Source organism: Oncorhynchus clarkii, chromosome 13, assembly GCF_045791955.1.
Source record: "Oncorhynchus clarkii lewisi isolate Uvic-CL-2024 chromosome 13, UVic_Ocla_1.0, whole genome shotgun sequence".
NCBI lineage: Eukaryota > Metazoa > Chordata > Actinopteri > Salmoniformes > Salmonidae > Oncorhynchus > Oncorhynchus clarkii.
This window is the reverse complement of record NC_092159.1, coordinates 60,638,633-60,653,819: the sequence shown is the minus strand read 5'-3', so window position 1 is coordinate 60,653,819 and position 15,187 is coordinate 60,638,633. Positions and strand designations below refer to the sequence as shown.

Genomic DNA, 15,187 nt, shown 5'->3' with positions numbered 1-15,187 from the left:
ATGTCCAAAAATATTGAATGTGCACGGCTGGACCCCTAGTCTCCAGCCAGGAGCCAATAAACAAGCCCTCGCCATGCTGACATTCTACATTTCATCTGGAGGCTTGAGGAGTCAAATACATCCCCGGACGGGGGCTGCTCTGTCAAATGGCTTCCCACGGCGTCTCCATGCTAGCCAGGCAGGAGAAGGGAGAGGAGAGGGGAGATGGAGGGAAGAGAGTGGAGCAGGGCTGCAGGGAGAGAAACCCTGCTGGAATCACAAATGTTAAATAGGCTTGGGGATTGGGGACTCCATCAATATAGCGCCAAATGTCATATAGCCATTGTAGCGGTAGTGTGTTGTTGTAATGGGAAAGTAACTGGTGCTTATAGGAGGGAGATGGCTACCTGCGGTGAGGGGAGAATGCCATGTACAGCCTGTTCCTCCGTAGGGGGATTACGGGGCACTCGCCGTATGCGGCTGATACACGGCGAATACCGACCCCGGTGAACCAGGGAAAGAAAGGAGAGAAATGCAACCCAGGGTTTGGGGAAGAAAAGGCCAGAGGTACTGCACAGCGACCAAGAGCCTTCCTTTCCTTTATCTGGCAACCTGTGGTTTCCAGGCGTTTCAAGTCTTTTCACTTCTAGCACGGAACCCTGCCGCGAAACCAGGAAAGAAATACAGAACCGCATTAGAAGTTAGCACTGTATGATAATATGAATTTATTTCGGTTTAATCGGCATTTCACTTTTCTATTCATTTGCAGTCCTTCCTACAACAACAACGGTCCTCCCTATTTTATTTCGCAAATAAAATTATTTAGGATTTAAATAAGAATTTGGGATTCTTTCCTTTCCGCTCACACACACCCGCACCCCTACAAAACAAATTCTGCTCAGAAATCGCACCTGGCAGCAGGTGAGGAAGTACTACTCGCAGCGTTTTTGAAAGCCCAGCACCACAGAACGTTAATGGCTAAACAAAATGGTGACCAGGAGAGAACCTGCGGGAGAGCGGTGCGGACCAGAGGAGAGTAGTGAGACCTCCTACCTGGGCGTCGTGTTGCCTCCACTCCTGGGTCTGGTGCTGGTGCTGGTGCAGGGCGGCCCGCGCCTCCCTCTCCATGGTGCCCACCTCCCGCTGGCGCTGCTGGACCAGATTGTCCCTCTCCGTGCTGTAATGCTGCTGTAGACGCATCCTCTCCTGCTCCTGCCCTGCACGCTGCTCGCACATCTGATTGGACAACAGGAGGTGAGAGGAAGAAGACTACAATCAGCCCCAGCCCTGTCGTCATGACAATTGTTCCATCAATCCACCCATACATCCCTTCCATCCCTCCCCATACTCCAATGCGCCCTGCCGTTGCACAAAGGACAGGACCAAAAAAAAGAGAAAGTTTGTCTCTTGCCTCACGACTCGATGACTCCACGACATAATGCAATTCTTTACATCATTATTACCTCACACTGTTTCCATCCCACTATCGCTCGCTCTCTCTCTCCAAATCGGACTCCTGTCGTCCCTCTCCTATCGGCATATAAATGAGCAGTTAGCTTGGGCTGTCTATGCAGAGAGGCTGTGAGGGGTTAGCCATCTGGCTACTAGAGGAGCTACCCTCGCCCCATGCTATGAGTCTCACAGCGTGGGGAAATGGGCTTAGTAAGGGCGATGCCTATCATCATTATACTACGCCCCACTCAGAGGACGTGAGGAGAAGGAAGACAGGAACAAACTTCGGAGGGGAGAAATCTACAAAAAGCGGAGAGGAGATGGAACATGTTCCTTCAACCTGTCATCGTATTCATTCAGAGTCCGACAGACTGCTGCAGAAGAATCAAATCAGTGTTTGCTTTCAAATTTGGTTGCCTATCGCCGCCAAATGATCGTAGCTGTACAGGTCTACGCTGACAACGAGAGAGTATTTAGAGGACGAAATAACAAAAAGCTTCCCACAAGCTGACCAACAGAAATGCTGCCCCAACCGACACACTGAGACAGTGAGTCATCGTCTGATGGAATTAACAGAAAACCTAAAAGAAAAAAGAGAAGGGGAAAAATACAAAAGAATCCTCCAAAAGAAAGAACCCCTTTAGAAACATACCATTCTGTCAGTCAGTTGAGCTAGGCTATCCCAGTGTCCACAGACAGCTCCTCTCTGCAGCGTTAGCTCTGCTAGCCTAGCGCTGCGGATCTGAGACAAGTCACCTGCTGTGAGGTAAAGCCTGGTGGCGGAGTGCTGAGAACGCTAAAGCCCAAGCACCGCCAGTGTCTGCTTTTTCCCAGGCTCCGCTCTCTCTGCTCTCACACCCCCAAGGCGGGGTACCCATGACCCTGTCCCATCCCCACGGTGTGCTCCCCTGCCGGGGCTGTGAAAGACCAGCAGGGGCCCTGGGCTGGGGCCCAGCTCTGAAGCTAATCCTCCACACATTGTGCTCCCCCGGCACCCTACCTGGGCCTGCCACAGATAGGACAGACAGATAGGACAGACAGACAGGACAGACAGACAGACAGAGACTAGGCAGAGAGCCCTAGTCCCAGCCTACAGGTTTAGCCCACAGTTTTAGCCCACAGGTTTAGCCCACAGGTTTAGCCCACAGGTTTAGCCCCAAGCTCCAGACACTGCTTACGCTTAGACTAATGCTATTCTGGTGATGAATGGGTATATCGACAGGAGGCTGGATTCCTCACTCAGTGAAGGCCACAAAAGACACTTCTATCAGCCACGCAGGATTTCAGGGTGTCCCCACTACTTGCGTTTAGGTAGATTTGAAAACTGTAAAAGGAGGGATGACTGAATACAATGTTTTACCTGGAGTTTCTCTGTGGTTCTTCTATTGCTGTCGCACATCTACATCTGTAAGGAATTAGTTAGTATGTATACATTCTACCAAAACACACACACATACACTACTAAACACACACTAATAAACACACATACTCACACACTTGGGACATAAACAGTAGTTTTCAGAAAGACATCCCACAGCTCATTTCTAAAGCAAAATCCTCTTAGACAGTTCACCACAAACACAAACAAAGCATTGTGTGAGACCGGCCTGGCCATCTTCCGTGTTATTGTCATTGGAGATGTTCGACTTTGCTGCTCCCACAGAGTTAACAGACTCACAGATCTGCTCTGTAATTCAATTCCATTCACTATAATATAATTCATTCAGTAATATAATAGAGACCCAATCATATCCAGCAACTGGATTTCACAGTCATGCAGAATCACGCCACAGATCATGATTCATATCTCCACAGCATGTCAGAGTCTGATGGGCTGACTGATAGGCGGCTAATTCCTACGCAAAACTACAACAACAGCGTGACACCCGACGACAGGAGAGACAAGTGGGGAAGCGTTGGCTTACTGTTTCGTGTGACCGTCCTGATTTCATTTCAGGGTTTTGGTTTTGAGAGAGAGAGGGGGTTTGGAGGTGGACAGGAAGGCCGAGCTAGATCTGTTTTCAAGAAAGTAACATTATAAAGGAGGCAGAGGAGGAGAGAGAGAGAGAAAGAGAGAGAGAGAGAGAGAGAGAGAGAGAGAGAGAGAGAGAGAGAGAGAGAGAGAGAGAGAGAGAGAGAAAGAGAGGGAGGGATTATGGAGACTCACAAACATCCTGGTTACGTCACAGACTTGCTGAAGAAAGGGCTTCTGGGTGCTGAGGCTCTTAAAGGGGCCGGTGTGGCCACGACACAGCAGGAGAGGGCCTGGGAGAACAGCTACACAGTGTGTGTCCTGTCACTGAGTGAGTCTAGAGAGACAGTGTTACAGAACAGTGTGTGTCCTGTCACTGAGTGAGTTTAGAGAGACGGTGTTACAGAACAGTGTGTGTCCTGTCACTGAGTGAGTCTACAGAGAGACGGTGTTACAGCACAGTGTGTGTCCTGTCACTGAGTGAGTTTAGAGAGACGGTGTAACAGAACAGTGTGTGTCCTGTCACTGAGTGAGTCTACAGAGAGACGGTGTTACAGCACAGTGTGTGTCCTGTCACTGAGTGAGTTTAGAGAGACGGTGTAACAGAACAGTATGTGTCCTGTCACTGAGTGAGTTTAGAGAGACGGTGTAACAGAACAGTATGTGTCCTGTCACTGAGTGAGTCTAGAGAGATGGTGTTACAGAACAGTGTGTGTCCTGTTACTGAGTGAGTCTAGAGAGACGGTGTAACAGCACAGTGTGTGTCCTGTCACTGTGTGAGTCTAGAGAGACGGTGTTACAGCACAGCCTGCGTCCTGTCACTGAGTGAGTCTACAGAGACGGTGTTACAGAACAGCCTGCGTCCTGTCACTGAGTGAGTCTAGAGAGACGGTGTTACAGCACAGCCTGTGTCCTGTCACTGAGTGAGTCTAGAGAGAGACGGTGTTACAGAACAGCCTGCGTCCTGTCACTGCGTGAGTCTAGAGAGACGGTGTTACAGCACAGCCTGTGTCCTGTCACTGAGTGAGTCTAGAGAGACTATGTTACAGAACAGCCTGCGTCCTGTCACTGAGTGAGTCTAGAGAGAGACGGTGTTACAGCACAGCCTGTGTCCTGTCACTGAGTGAGTCGAGAAAGACGGTGTTACAGAACAGCATGCGTCCTGTCACTGAGTGAGTCTAGAAAGACGGTGTTACAGAACAGCCTGCGTCCTGTCACTGCGTGAGTCTAGAGAGACGGTGTTACAGCACAGCCTGCGTCCTGTCACTGAGTGAGTCTAGAGAGACTGTGTTACAGCACAGCCTGCGTCCTGTCACTGAGTGAGTCGAGAAAGACAGTGTTACAGAACAGCCTGCGTCCTGTCACTGAGTGAGTCTAGAGAGAGACGGTGTTACAGAACAGCCTGCGTCCTGTCACTGAGTGAGTCTAGAGAGACGGTGTTACAGCACAGCCTGCGTCCTGTCACTGAGTGAGTCTAGAGAGAGATGGTGTTACAGCACAGCCTGCGTCCTGTCACTGAGTGAGTCGAGAAAGACTGTTACAGAACAGCCTGCGTCCTGTCACTGAGTGAGTCTAGAGAGAGACGGTGTTACAGCACAGCCTGCGTCCTGTCACTGAGTGAGTCTAGAGAGAGACGGTGTTACAGCACAGTGTATGTCCTGTCACTGAGTGAGTCTAGAGAGACTATGTTACAGAACAGCCTGCGTCCTGTCACTGAGTGAGTCTAGAGAGAGACGGTGTTACAGCACAGCCTGTGTCCTGTCACTGAGTGAGTCGAGAAAGACGGTGTTACAGAACAGCATGCGTCCTGTCACTGAGTGAGTCTAGAAAGACGGTGTTACAGAACAGCCTGCGTCCTGTCACTGCGTGAGTCTAGAGAGACGGTGTTACAGCACAGCCTGCGTCCTGTCACTGAGTGAGTCTAGAGAGACTGTGTTACAGCACAGCCTGCGTCCTGTCACTGAGTGAGTCGAGAAAGACAGTGTTACAGAACAGCCTGCGTCCTGTCACTGAGTGAGTCTAGAGAGAGACGGTGTTACAGAACAGCCTGCGTCCTGTCACTGAGTGAGTCTAGAGAGACGGTGTTACAGCACAGCCTGCGTCCTGTCACTGAGTGAGTCTAGAGAGAGATGGTGTTACAGCACAGCCTGCGTCCTGTCACTGAGTGAGTCGAGAAAGACTGTTACAGAACAGCCTGCGTCCTGTCACTGAGTGAGTCTAGAGAGAGACGGTGTTACAGCACAGCCTGCGTCCTGTCACTGAGTGAGTCTAGAGAGAGACGGTGTTACAGCACAGTGTATGTCCTGTCACTGAGTGAGTCTAGAGAGACTGTGTTACAGAACAGCCTGCGTCCTGTCACTGAGTGAGTCTAGAGAGACGGTGTTACAGCACAGTGTATGTCCTGTCACTGAGTGAGTCTAGAGAGACTGTGTTACAGCACAGTGTATGTCCTGTCACTGAGTGAGTCTAGAGAGACTGTGTTACAGAACAGCCTGCGTTCTGTCACTGCGTGAGTCATGCGAGACGTTGTTACAGCACAGTGTGTGTCCTGTCACTGAGTGAGTCTAGAGAGACGGTGTTACAGAACAGCCTGCGTCCTGTCACTGAGTGAGTCTAGAGAGACGGTGTTACAGCACAGCCTGCGTCCTGTCACTGAGTGAGTCTAGAGAGACGGTGTTACAGAACAGCCTCCGTCCTGTCACTGAGTGAGTCTAGAGAGACGGTGTTACAGCACAGCCTGCGTCCTGTCACTGAGTGAGTCTAGAGAGATGGTGTTACAGAACAGCCTGCGTCCTGTCACTGAGTGGCTCCTGCCATTGAGATGGGCCTGAGTGTAGTGGCACAGTAGAGCTGCTAACAGAGGACTAGGGGGTGTGTGACAGGACTGGACAGAATGAGAATTGGGAGAGAGACAGTGAGGTAACGGGACACTGCTACTGTTGCCCCAGGAGGGTTACCCCAAATCTCAGGGAGGAGGCTTAGGGAGAACTGTCTGGCCTGAGCAGGGTGACGAGAAAGGGTGAGAGAAGAACTGTCTGGCCTCAGCAGGGTGACGAGAAGGGGAGAGAGTAGAACTGTCTGGTCTCAGCAGGGTGACGAGAAGGGGAGAGAGAAGAACTGTCTGGCCTCAGCAGGGTGACGAGAAGGGGAGAGAGAAGAACCGTCTGGCCTCAGCAGGGTGATGAGAAGGGGATGAGGGAAGAACTGTCAGGCTTCAGCAGGGTGACGAGAAGGGGAGAGAGAAGAACCGTCTGGCCTCAGCAGGGTGACGAGAAGGGGATGAGGGAAGAACTGTCAGGCTTCAGCTGGGTGACGAGAAGGGGAGAGAGAAGAACCGTCTGGCCTCAGCAGGGTGACGAGAAGGGGATGAGGGTAGAACTGTCAGGCTTCAGCAGGGTGACGAGAAGGGGAGAGAGAAGAACCGTCTGGCCTCAGCAGGGTGACGAGAAGGGGATGAGGGAAGAACTGTCAGGCTTCAGCAGGGTGACGAGAAGGGGATGAGGGAAGAACTGTCAGGCTTCAGCAGGGTGACGAGAAGGGGAGAGAGAAGAACCGTCTGGCCTCAGCAGGGTGACGAGAAGGGGATGAGGGAAGAACTGTCAGGCTTCAGCAGGGTGACGAGAAGGGGAGAAAGAAAAACTGTCAGGCTTCAGCAGGGTGACGAGAAGGGGAGAGAGAAGAACCGTCTGGCCTCAGCAGGGTGACGAGAAGGGGAGAGAGAAGAACTGTCTGGCCTCAGCAGGGTGACGAGAAGGGGAGAGAGAAGAACTGTCTGGCCTCAGCAGGGTGACGAGAAGGGGAGAGAGAAGAACTGTCTGGCCTCAGCAGGGTGACGTGAAGGGGAGAGGGAGAACTGTCTGGCCTCAGCAGGGTGACGAGAAGGGGAGAGGGAGAACCGTCTGGCCTCAGCAGGGTGACGAGAAGGGGATGAGGGAAGAACTGTCAGGCTTCAGCAGGGTGACGAGAAGGGGAGAGAGAAGAACCGTCTGGCCTCAGCAGGGTGACGAGAAGGGGATGAGGGTAGAACTGTCAGGCTTCAGCAGGGTGACGAGAAGGGGAGAGAGAAGAACCGTCTGGCCTCAGCAGGGTGACGAGAAGGGGATGAGGGAAGAACTGTCAGGCTTCAGCAGGGTGACGAGAAGGGGAGAGAGAAAAACTGTCAGGCTTCAGCAGGGTGACGAGAAGGGGAGAGAGAAGAACCGTCTGGCCTCAGCAGGGTGACGAGAAGGGGAGAGAGAAGAACTGTCTGGCCTCAGCAGGGTGACGAGAAGGGGAGAGAGAAGAACTGTCTGGCCTCAGCAGGGTGACGAGAAGGGGAGAGAGAAGAACTGTCTGGCCTCAGCAGGGTGACGTGAAGGGGAGAGGGAGAACTGTCTGGCCTCAGCAGGATGACGAGAAGGGGAGAGGGAGAACTGTCTGGCCTCAGCAGGGTGACGAGAAGGGGAGAGGGAGAACTGTCAGGCTTCAGCAGGGTGACGAGAAGGGGAGAGAGAAGAACCGTCTGGCCTCAGCAGGGTGACGAGAAGGGGATGAGGGAAGAACTGTCAGGCTTCAGAAGGGTGACGAGAAGGGGATGAGGGAAGAACTGTCAGGCTTCAGCAGGGTGACGAGAAGGGGAGAGAGAAGAACCGTCTGGCCTCAGCAGGGTGACGAGAAGGGGATGAGGGAAGAACTGTCAGACTTCAGCAGGGTGACGAGAAGGGGAGAGAGAAGAACCGTCTGGCCTCAGCAGGGTGACGAGAAGGGGAGAGAGAAGAACCGTCTGGCCTCAGCAGGGTGACGAGAAGGGGAGAGAGAAGAACCGTCTGGCCTCAGCAGGGTGACGAGAAGGGGAGAGGGAGAACTGTCTGGCCTCAGCAGGGTGACGAAAAGGGGAGAGAGAAGAACCGTCTGGCCTCAGCAGGGTGACGAGAAGTGGAGAGGGAGAACTGTCTGGCCTCAGCAGGGTGACGAGAAGGGGAGAGGGAGAACTGTCTGGCCTCAGCAGGGTGACGAGAAGGGGAGAGGGAGAACTGTCTGGCCTCAGCAGGGTGACGAGAAGGGGAGAGGGAGAACTGTCTGGCCTCAGCAGGGTGACGAGAAGGGGAGAGGGAGAACTGTCTGGCCTCAGCAGGATGACGAGAAGGGGAGAGGGAGAACTGTCTGGCCTCAGCAGGGTGACGAGAAGGGGAGAGGGAGAACTGTCAGGCTTCAGCAGGGTGACGAGAAGGGGAGAAAGAAGAACCGTCTGGCCTCAGCAGGGTGACGAGAAGGGGATGAGGGAAGAACTGTCAGGCTTCAGAAGGGTGACGAGAAGGGGATGAGGGAAGAACTGTCAGGCTTCAGCAGGGTGACGAGAAGGGGAGAGAGAAGAACCGTCTGGCCTCAGCAGGGTGACGAGAAGGGGATGAGGGAAGAACTGTCAGACTTCAGCAGGGTGACGAGAAGGGGAGAGAGAAGAACCGTCTGGCCTCAGCAGGGTGACGAGAAGGGGAGAGAGAAGAACCGTCTGGCCTCAGCAGGGTGACGAGAAGGGGAGAGAGAAGAACCGTCTGGCCTCAGCAGGGTGACGAGAAGGGGAGAGGGAGAACTGTCTGGCCTCAGCAGGGTGACGAAAAGGGGAGAGAGAAGAACCGTCTGGCCTCAGCAGGGTGACGAGAAGTGGAGAGGGAGAACTGTCTGGCCTCAGCAGGGTGACGAGAAGGGGAGAGGGAGAACTGTCTGGCCTCAGCAGGGTGACGAGAAGGGGAGAGGGAGAACTGTTTGGCCTCAGCAGGGTGCTGAGAAGGGGAGAGGGAGAACTGTCTGGCCTCAGCAGGGTGACGAGAAGGGGAGAGGGAGAACTGTCTGGCCTCAGCAGGATGACGAGAAGGGGAGAGGGAGAACTGTCTGGCCTCAGCAGGGTGACGAGAAGGGGAGAGGGAGAACTGTCAGGCTTCAGCAGGCTGACGAGAAGGGGAGAGAGAAGAACCGTCTGGCCTCAGCAGGGTGACGAGAAGGGGATGAGGGAAGAACTGTCAGGCTTCAGAAGGGTGACGAGAAGGGGATGAGGGAAGAACTGTCAGGCTTCAGCAGGGTGACGAGAAGGGGAGAGAGAAGAACCGTCTGGCCTCAGCAGGGTGACGAGAAGGGGATGAGGGAAGAACTGTCAGACTTCAGCAGGGTGACAAGAAGGGGAGAGAGAAGAACCGTCTGGCCTCAGCAGGGTGACGAGAAGTGGAGAGGGAGAACTGTCTGGCCTCAGCAGGGTGACGAGAAGGGAAGAGGGAGAACTGTCTGGCCTCAGCAGGGTGACGAGAAGGGGAGAGAGAAGAACCGTCTGGCCTCAGCAGGGTGACGAGAAGGGGAGAGGGAGAACTGTCTGGCCTCAGCAGGGTGACGAGAAGGGGAGAGGGAGAACTGTCTGGCCTCAGCAGGGTGACAAGAAGGGGAGAGAGAAGAACTGTTTGGCCTCAGCAGGGTGAAGAGAAGGGGAGAGGGAGAACTGTTTGGCCTCAGCAGGGTGACGAGAAGGGGAGAGGGAGAACTGTCTGGCCTCAGCAGGGTGACGAGAAGGGGATGAGGGAAGAACTGTCAGGCTTCAGCAGGGTGACGAGAAGGGGAGAGAGAAGAACTGTCTGACCTCAGCAGGGTGACGAGAAGGGGAGAGAGAAGAACTGTCTGGCCTCAGCAGGGTGACGAGAAGGGGAGAGAGAAGAACTGTCTGGCCTCAGCAGGGTGACGAGAAGGGGAGAGGGAGAACTGTCTGGCCTCAGCAGGGTGACGAGAAGGGGAGAGGGAAAACTGTCTGGCCTCAGCAGGGTGACGAGAAGGGGAGAGGGAGAACTGTTTGGCTTCAGCAGGGTGACGAGAAGGGGAGAGAGAAGAACCGTCTGGCCTCAGCAGGGTGACGAGAAGGGGATGAGGGAAGAACTGTCAGACTTCAGCAGGGTGACGAGAAGGGGAGAGAGAAGAACCGTCTGGCCTCAGCAGGGTGACGAGAAGGGGAGAGAGAAGAACCGTCTGGCCTCAGCAGGGTGACGAGAAGGGGAGAGAGAAGAACCGTCTGGCCTCAGCAGGGTGACGAGAAGGGGAGAGGGAGAACTGTCTGGCCTCAGCAGGGTGACGAAAAGGGGAGAGAGAAGAACCGTCTGGCCTCAGCAGGGTGACGAGAAGTGGAGAGGGAGAACTGTCTGGCCTCAGCAGGGTGACGAGAAGGGGAGAGGGAGAACTGTCTGGCCTCAGCAGGGTGACGAGAAGGGGAGAGGGAGAACTGTCTGGCCTCAGCAGGGTGACGAGAAGGGGAGAGGGAGAACTGTCTGGCCTCAGCAGGGTGACGAGAAGGGGAGAGGGAGAACTGTCTGGCCTCAGCAGGATGACGAGAAGGGGAGAGGGAGAACTGTCTGGCCTCAGCAGGGTGACGAGAAGGGGAGAGGGAGAACTGTCAGGCTTCAGCAGGGTGACGAGAAGGGGAGAAAGAAGAACCGTCTGGCCTCAGCAGGGTGACGAGAAGGGGATGAGGGAAGAACTGTCAGGCTTCAGAAGGGTGACGAGAAGGGGATGAGGGAAGAACTGTCAGGCTTCAGCAGGGTGACGAGAAGGGGAGAGAGAAGAACCGTCTGGCCTCAGCAGGGTGACGAGAAGGGGATGAGGGAAGAACTGTCAGACTTCAGCAGGGTGACGAGAAGGGGAGAGAGAAGAACCGTCTGGCCTCAGCAGGGTGACGAGAAGGGGAGAGAGAAGAACCGTCTGGCCTCAGCAGGGTGACGAGAAGGGGAGAGAGAAGAACCGTCTGGCCTCAGCAGGGTGACGAGAAGGGGAGAGGGAGAACTGTCTGGCCTCAGCAGGGTGACGAAAAGGGGAGAGAGAAGAACCGTCTGGCCTCAGCAGGGTGACGAGAAGTGGAGAGGGAGAACTGTCTGGCCTCAGCAGGGTGACGAGAAGGGGAGAGGGAGAACTGTCTGGCCTCAGCAGGGTGACGAGAAGGGGAGAGGGAGAACTGTTTGGCCTCAGCAGGGTGCTGAGAAGGGGAGAGGGAGAACTGTCTGGCCTCAGCAGGGTGACGAGAAGGGGAGAGGGAGAACTGTCTGGCCTCAGCAGGATGACGAGAAGGGGAGAGGGAGAACTGTCTGGCCTCAGCAGGGTGACGAGAAGGGGAGAGGGAGAACTGTCAGGCTTCAGCAGGCTGACGAGAAGGGGAGAGAGAAGAACCGTCTGGCCTCAGCAGGGTGACGAGAAGGGGATGAGGGAAGAACTGTCAGGCTTCAGAAGGGTGACGAGAAGGGGATGAGGGAAGAACTGTCAGGCTTCAGCAGGGTGACGAGAAGGGGAGAGAGAAGAACCGTCTGGCCTCAGCAGGGTGACGAGAAGGGGATGAGGGAAGAACTGTCAGACTTCAGCAGGGTGACAAGAAGGGGAGAGAGAAGAACCGTCTGGCCTCAGCAGGGTGACGAGAAGTGGAGAGGGAGAACTGTCTGGCCTCAGCAGGGTGACGAGAAGGGAAGAGGGAGAACTGTCTGGCCTCAGCAGGGTGACGAGAAGGGGAGAGAGAAGAACCGTCTGGCCTCAGCAGGGTGACGAGAAGGGGAGAGGGAGAACTGTCTGGCCTCAGCAGGGTGACGAGAAGGGGAGAGGGAGAACTGTCTGGCCTCAGCAGGGTGACAAGAAGGGGAGAGAGAAGAACTGTTTGGCCTCAGCAGGGTGAAGAGAAGGGGAGAGGGAGAACTGTTTGGCCTCAGCAGGGTGACGAGAAGGGGAGAGGGAGAACTGTCTGGCCTCAGCAGGGTGACGAGAAGGGGATGAGGGAAGAACTGTCAGGCTTCAGCAGGGTGACGAGAAGGGGAGAGAGAAGAACTGTCTGGCCTCAGCAGGGTGACGAGAAGGGGAGAGAGAAGAACTGTCTGGCCTCAGCAGGGTGACGAGAAGGGGAGAGAGAAGAACTGTCTGGCCTCAGCAGGGTGACGAGAAGGGGAGAGGGAGAACTGTCTGGCCTCAGCAGGGTGACGAGAAGGGGAGAGGGAAAACTGTCTGGCCTCAGCAGGGTGACGAGAAGGGGAGAGGGAGAACTGTTTGGCCTCAGCAGGGTGACGAGAAGTGGAGAGGGAGAACTGTTTGGCCTCAGCAGGGTGACGAGAAGGGGAGAGAGAAGAACTGTCTGGCCTCAGCAGAGTGACGAGAAGGGGAGAGAGAAGAACTGTCTGGCCTCAGCAGAGTGACGAGAAGGGGAGAGAGAAGAACTGTCAGGCCTCAGCAGGGTGATGAGAAGGGGAGAGAGAAGAACTGTCTGGCCTCAGCAGGGTGACGAGAAGGGGAGAGAGAAGAACTGTCTGGCCTCAGCAGGGTGACGTGAAGGGGACAGGGAAGAACTTGATTATTCACAGTGGGGAGTGTAGAAGTGTGCCCTGTGTGTGTACGCGTTAGCGTTTCTGTGTCTATGAGCGTTTCGGTGTGTGGATGCGTTTACTAGACCTAGACTTTGTGTCATTTGTTGTCACCAAATATCTGAGGAACAGGACAGATTAGGGGTTTCCATGGGGTCGGGGGTTACGCCACCATCTATAACAGCCTTATGACCTCCCTACGTCAGTTCAACGTCAAGGAGCAGGGCTGTGAAGGGCCGGCGTGACGTCCTAATGACCTGGAGGTCAGAGGGAAACAACTCCTCTATACATGGAGCCTCCTTTAAAACTCTCACTGATGTGACTTCAGTGGAATGTCCCTTTGTGATTGGTTCAATGGGCAAACTTGACCTGGTGACCCCGAGACACCAATCTCACTACAAGGGAACATGCAATTGGAAAATACACATCAGACAGACACGAGACTCTTTCTATACGCTCCGAATCTCTCTCTCTCCACTCTTCTGCTCTCTTTATCTCTGAGGTGGACGTCACTGATGAGTGACACCAAATGTGGCATTAGCACAGAGGGCTGATGTACTGGGACAGAGAGATGTTTCTCTCGGTGTATCGCTGAAGAAAATGACGCCAAATGCTTATAGTATGAAATAGATGCCTCTTCCTTTCTTTCATTTCCTTCCCTTGGTTAGTGTTGATTATCTTCACTTAAATATTTTCAGAACTCTGGTAATTGTCCTTGACCCCTTCTGTCACATACATACTGTTCTCCATTTAAAAGGGATTATGATATTTACATCCCGGTAAACATTTTCAGATGTTTCAGATTCAGCAACACTGACACACAAACAATGGAAAATTACAACTAGGATAAAAACCTGCTTTTGTCGACAAACTATTTAATGGTAGGACTGAAACGCAATTGTCACTACTACAATGTTTTGTGAAAACACTTTCACATCTTCAACTGAGCTCCACTTCTGCTCCTCACTTTAACTCCAATTTAATGGGCATTTTATGTGGATTTAAATAAATAAAAGGAGAATTCACGATACGATTATATTCAAACTTCAATAACCCCTGTATCGAGAGATTATTAGGAAAGGCGCAACCTCAAACCGACGATTACACCACGGACCAAATCGGAAACGGAAACCCATTCCTCTATTTGCCACCACAACATTGCTCTCATATCCTCCACTCCAAAACATCTGGAGCGAGTGACACGCAGCGCTAGTCTGTCTGTGCGTGGGGAATGAGAGTCGGATGGTTATTAGGCGGGAGGTGGAGAGATAGATGTGGTGGGAAATCAATCATGTCTTTGACACACACTGTAATCACAGATGATACCCTAGTTAGTGACTGGATAAACTGAGAATGAGTGGACTCTCTAGTGTCACAGATATGAGGTTGGCTCACAACAATACTGAATATTACTCATTGGACATAGTAGCTGACACAAAGGTGATATTAAAAACATCTGTTTTTCAACTCATACACCAAGTTAAAACATAGGCTACATATACAGTATGCTGTGTAAACATGTAATGGTCCCTGTGTGTTTAGTCGTTTTGACCGATGACACCGCTTGGTATGGTAGTTAACTTCACAGCTCCAAAGAGGCTAAACTGAACAGCAATTAAGGGGAATGGTGTCTCCAATTCTTCATACAATCCCATCATTTCCACCAGATAATGGACATTCCAGTGGGTTAATTGAATTTCCTCCTCATAAAAGTAGACTTTATATCAGCGAGTTAGATTTCAATAGAAAAGGAAAATGGTTTGGAGATTTCTAATTAGAGGAAACTGATGGGGCTGGAAGATAAGACGACGGTATGAGCCGAACACAGATTGAATCAGTTTTCCATTGGGGGTTTAATAGTTGATTAAGACCACAAATATCTGTTGAATATCATCTGTGTCTTTTGTGATGAGGCAATACAGATGAATAAAATATAATAAATACAGAGGAATAAAATATAATAAATACAGAGGAATAAAATATAATAAATACAGAGGAATAAAATATAATAAATACAGAGGAATAAAATATAATAAATACAGAGGAATAAAATATAATAAATACAGAGGAATAAAATATAATAAATACAGAGGAATAAAATATAATAAATACAGAGGAATAAAATATAATAAATACAGAGGAATAAAATATAATAAATACAGAGGAATAAAATATAATAAATACAGAGGAATAACATATAATAAATACAGAGGAATAACGTATAATAAATACAGAGGAATAAAATATAATAAATACAGAGGAATAAAATATAATAAATACAGAGGAATAACATATAATAAATACAGAGGAATAAAATATAATAAATACAGAGGAATAAAATATAATAAATACAGAGGAATAACATATAATAAATACAGAGGAATAAAATATAATAAATACAGAGGAATAAAATATAATAAATACAGAGGAATAACATATAATAAAT

General features: G+C 51.8%; 1 protein-coding gene across 1 annotated transcript in view; it reads right to left on the bottom strand.

The window, feature by feature from the left end:
* The window catches only part of LOC139365190 (centrosomal protein of 112 kDa-like), a 163,363-nt gene that overhangs the window by 95,513 nt on the left and 52,663 nt on the right, over positions 1-15,187 (bottom strand). Inside the window, exon 12 of the mRNA XM_071102646.1 lies at positions 1,033-1,215. Coding sequence (XP_070958747.1) covers positions 1,033-1,215 — 183 coding nt within the window. The remainder of the gene's footprint in view (positions 1-1,032; positions 1,216-15,187) is intronic.